Consider the following 5000-nt stretch of genomic DNA (forward strand, 5'->3'; position numbering starts at 1 on the left):
ATTTTTATTAATTTCTGATAACTTACTGCCTTGAAGAATCTAACTTAAATAAGATGGTTTTCATTGCTGTATCAGTGAAAATATGGATGAACAAGGCTCATATAAGAACTATATAATAGTATGAATATGAATTAAATACTGATGTTTCATATGTCAAATAGTTGTACAGCCAGTTGGTGACATCCAATGGAAAATGGTGCTCTGTTGATATAATTGAGTAATGAAATGATTACTTATCTTAGATAATGGAATATATAACTGAAACACAAGCAGCTACATGGAATCCAAGTATAGATGACCATAGCTTGCCTTGTTAATATATACGAGCAGTAAGAAATATATTACAAAAATGCTGTTTCCTCAAAATGAACTTCATTTGGCTACTAGTAGGTGGCCAAGGTTTCATTGGAGTCTCAAGAGTGGTGGAAACAGTTTTTTTTTTTTTTTAATTTCTTAGCATTTTATCCATATGTATATATAGAAATAAGATAGTAAAATCCCTCATTTTGTATTTTTCTAGATTCTGAACTAAATTTACTGGCATGGTACTCAAAAATGAAAATATGTATAGATAATCAGATCTCCCAACACCAAATCGACTTTTTTGATTCAATTGGGACCTAAACCACCTCTCGGTGCCAAATCTTTGACATATCAAATTGTGAAATTGTGTTTTAAAGCTCCCACTAGGTGAAAATTTTTAGCTGATTACATTTATCAGATAAGCTTAGAAATGTAAACAGCCCAAAGCTCTATATCAAAAAAATTTAAAATCATCCAAAAGAGGGATTGATTTTATAAATGCAACACTTTGCATGTAGTAATCAGATATAGTTGGACCATATTTTCTCTCTCTTAGGATTTAGCAAATATTTTAAGAAACAAGTTTTTACCTGAATGCAAACTTCAGTCGATTCCATTTTTGTTTCCTTAAAACAGGCTCAGAGTATGAGGTGGCGGCTCAAGAGAAGAGGATTTATGACATTGCTCTGAACAATGGGGGCATTCCAGCTGGGGAAGCTAATGGCCAGAGAGGCTACATGCTAACCTTTGTTATTGCATATATAAGGGTTAGTTGTTGTTTCTTACTTGGCTTTGCTTGTCTTTCCTTTGTGTCCTGTTATCATTTTTGGACTGAATTACGTTTTACCTTTTTTTGTTTGAATATATGTTTGTTTACTGTTATTTCTGTAAAGAATAAAATGCATTAGAGAATTTTATTGTTATATATTCAGAAAGTTATCTATTTTAAAAACATTTTCAGGATCTTGCCTTTGATTATGGCATAGTAGCAGAATCCTTTGAAACCTCTGTGCCCTGGGATCGTGTTCAAGCCCTTTGCCATAATGTTAAGCATCGGATTACTTCAGAATGCACAGGTTGGTTATTATGACACATTCTTGCATCTAATTTAAAGGCCAGATATTTTTATTTCTGTTCATAAAAATATACAAACTTAGAAAGAAGTTTAGACTTACAAAATCTAAAGACTTTCTTAAATGACTTTTAAGTCTTTTGTTTCCTTATCTGCTCTCCCTTCCTTTTCTCCCTGTCTCTTCTTCTGTTCTTCTCTTTCTAATCTTCCTCTTCCACACCTTTACCCTCCTCCTCCTCCACCTCATCTACCCCCTTGAGTTTCCCATCCTTCTCTATCTTATAGATAGTTAACTGAACTTTTCTGTTCTTTAATGTTTCAGAGAGAGGAATCAAGCACTTCTTTGTGACATGTCGTGTCACACAAACCTATGATGCGGGTGCTTGTGTCTACTTCTATTTTGCTTTCAACTACCGTGGCTTGTCAGATCCTGTGCATGTTTATGAGGAAATTGAGGTACAGTTTTTATCCTTTATGTATTTAATTTATTAAAGAAAAAAATACTATTAGTTTGTTAAGTATGCAGTGCTAATAGAAATTAAAGGGACATAAAGATTATAACTTGTTTATCAAATAAGTACTGATACCAAGGAAATGTGTCCCATCTCACAGTTGGCTACGCTTATACCTAGTGCACCTTGTTTTCAATGAGCAGTAGAAGTGTTGTGTTTGTTTAGAAAAGTAGAAAGAGTAAAAACTGTTTGTTTACATTCTAATACTACAATGAATGGATTGGAGTATGAGATTATCATGATATCAAAATTTGGATAAAATCAATCAAGCATAATGCTTAAAATATATATATGTTAAATTATATCTCTCATACAAAACATAATTCTTTCCTGTAGAGTATTAACCATCAATTTTTCCTTACTAGACATGGATGTTTCCTTTTAAAGAAGGACATGCTCTTATTTATTGATTGCTATCAGAGGTGCCACTCCTGCTGTTTTCTAAAAATGGGCTGTACCAGGTATAAGTGTAGGCAACTGTACACCATCTCCAAGCTTGTGAATTTGAGGGAAGAAGTTTGCTCACTCATCATATGAAATAATAATTAATTAAATAGATAGAAGTTTAATATACTCTATATTAAGTAAATGTATGTTTAAAAATGATCTTTTACAGGGAAATGCTCGTAATGAAATCCTAGCCTGTGGAGGCAGCATCTCCCACCACCACGGTATTGGGAAAGTCCGACGACAATGGATGAATCAGACTATATCTGAGCCTAGTCTAGGAGCTCTGAAGGCTGTCAAGGAGTATTTTGATCCTGATAACATATTTGCAAATGGAAACTTGCTTTAATGTCCCTGAAGAAATTTGGATTTCCCTTATTTTTCCATTTCACCCCATGAAGGAGCACAATTTGCATTATCTTGTTTTTGTTGCAAATAGCAATGTGATTTATGTAATATTTAATGTTAATATTCTTTTATTTCTATTTTATTGATCCAGATTATTAATGAATGTTGCCTTACACAGCACATTTTTATGTAAAAAATATATGACCATTATTGTTATTGTATTTTGGTATAAATGGTAATGGAAATTACTTACATACGAGAAGGTAATTAAACATTTTAATATGGAATGCTTTTAAGTTTTGAATATTGTATTAATATTGAACATTATGCTATATCCTTAGGTATTCAGAGACTGTTGTCTGGACTTGATTGTGTAGTGGTAGTTAGGCAAATGCAGATTATATGGAATTAGACTTTGAATGAAAGTATGAAGACGAGTGGTGTTAGAGTTAGGAAGATTTTGTACAGATGCTGTTCATGGGTGCATGTGTGAATGAATGTGACCATTTTTATTGAATTTTATGCAGATACTTGTTATGGATAATTTTATCCATGTTTATGTAATGCTTGGTTGTATAGTTAGTTGTGTTGTGAAAGTGGTTTGGAAATGTGAAAAATTGTTTGGAAGTAAGTAATGTGTGTAAACAAAACAAAACAGAAAAATCTGAATGGTGCATAGTAAAACTTATTAATATATTTGTAATAATAATACAAAATACAGATTTCAAATTCCATGGATATGAAGTATTTACTGCAATTTTGTCAAATTCACAAAACTGATAACAGCTTGACTTGATAATTGTTCTTTCAAAAGTGAAGTGCATTGAGATTACACAAATTTGTGATTCAAAGGTGATGTAAAGGAAAAAGGCAACAAACATTTAAACTTCCTAAGATGCCATAACAGACATACTATACCTCATAAAATCCAATTGTATTTTCTACTTGCCAGACAACTCTATCTTTAGCAGTCGTGATGGCGTATATATACTTACTGATGCCGAGACCAAAATATCTAATAATGGCCAGAAATAATGTGTAACAATTTTCTTTACAAACTGATTATATTATTCAGTAGGTTAAATATTTTCAAAGTTGTGATTAATCCTAGTCACAAAATTCTGCCAACATGTAATTACCTTTCATCATCTTAAAGTATTACCCCCATTTGGGAGTTTTCTTTATCCGCCTCTCCTTTCTTTTTCTTTCTGTTGATCTCTTTTGTGTGCAGATATGTACTCAGATTTGCAATAAAAAATAAACTTACTGGAAATACATGTGTAAATCTTGAGTGCAGCCTTCATTGGAGATTGCCTATCCCATCAGGTCACTAGAGGGAGTTTTCCTTGGCTGAAAACTTTGTAACTCGTGCATTGATGAGGTTGAGGCTGCTTCGGTGCCGGGGAAACTTATCTATAGAGCACATTTCCAAAGATTTCCTTTGCAATATTCATTGGTTTGTTTACTTTTCCTTTTGAAGGCTCTTTACCAATGCTATGCATCTCGTAAGCTGAAAATACGCAAAAGGCAATTGAACTGTTAGGGGAGATATTTTAAATTTTTAAATGGGAATCAGAAAACAAAAAAATCTTATTAGGAAGATCAACTATATATGATAAACAAAAAACATGCAAAAAGTTGTTTGTAGAGGGTATTTACTATATTATTACATATGTCCGTACAAGTGTGAGTGAATTTTAATCTTATTTAATTTAAATTTTCAAGTCGCATTGGATATTATTCTCATTTTCTAAAATTTACTCACAAGGAGTGATCAGACGATTTTTTTCAATGATAAGTCGGTGTTAGCAATATTTACACTTCCCTCATCTTCCTAGTTCGCAAGTAGAAGTGGAAGCGGACGTTATGTATCGATCGGAAATCGGCGAAACGGGCATGGCAAGAGGGTCTGTAATTTGCCAAGAAAGTAATACTCAACTACACAATTAATAATGATTATATATATTTAAATCAATATGATTTTGAAAAAGATATTGCATTATATATCCTTATATTCTAAGTTTCACAAAGGAGCTTGCCTATATTTATCCACCAAACAAAGTTCTTATGGCAGATTATGATACACACTTTGACTATTTCACCTCGGCAACCACGAACGAACTCGCATCGCTTTAGTAATCTTTGAGCTTCCATTTCTATAGCAGATGACAAATAATCTGCGAGGAGGAGCTCGCAGATAACCGCACACGCCGCTTGTTGGTGAAATCGAGCGTATGAGTAAGGAATCGAATGGTGGATCATGGCTCAGTAATGGGAAGATACAACACTCCTCGACAACGTATTATTTTTTTACCGGG

General features: G+C 33.0%; 1 protein-coding gene across 1 annotated transcript in view; it reads left to right on the plus strand.

Annotated features, from left to right (window-relative positions):
* The window catches only part of LOC125034140 (alkyldihydroxyacetonephosphate synthase, peroxisomal-like), a 13961-nt gene extending 9826 nt beyond the window's left edge, over positions 1–4135 (plus strand). The window contains exons 10-13 of the mRNA XM_047625807.1: positions 940–1070; positions 1265–1379; positions 1698–1831; positions 2504–4135. Coding sequence (XP_047481763.1) covers positions 940–1070; positions 1265–1379; positions 1698–1831; positions 2504–2683 — 560 coding nt within the window. The 3' untranslated portion in view covers positions 2684–4135. The remainder of the gene's footprint in view (positions 1–939; positions 1071–1264; positions 1380–1697; positions 1832–2503) is intronic.
* Positions 4136–5000: the final 865 nt, after the last annotated feature.

The sequence above is a fragment of the Penaeus chinensis genome, chromosome 17 (assembly GCF_019202785.1).
Source record: "Penaeus chinensis breed Huanghai No. 1 chromosome 17, ASM1920278v2, whole genome shotgun sequence".
Taxonomy (NCBI): domain Eukaryota; kingdom Metazoa; phylum Arthropoda; class Malacostraca; order Decapoda; family Penaeidae; genus Penaeus; species Penaeus chinensis.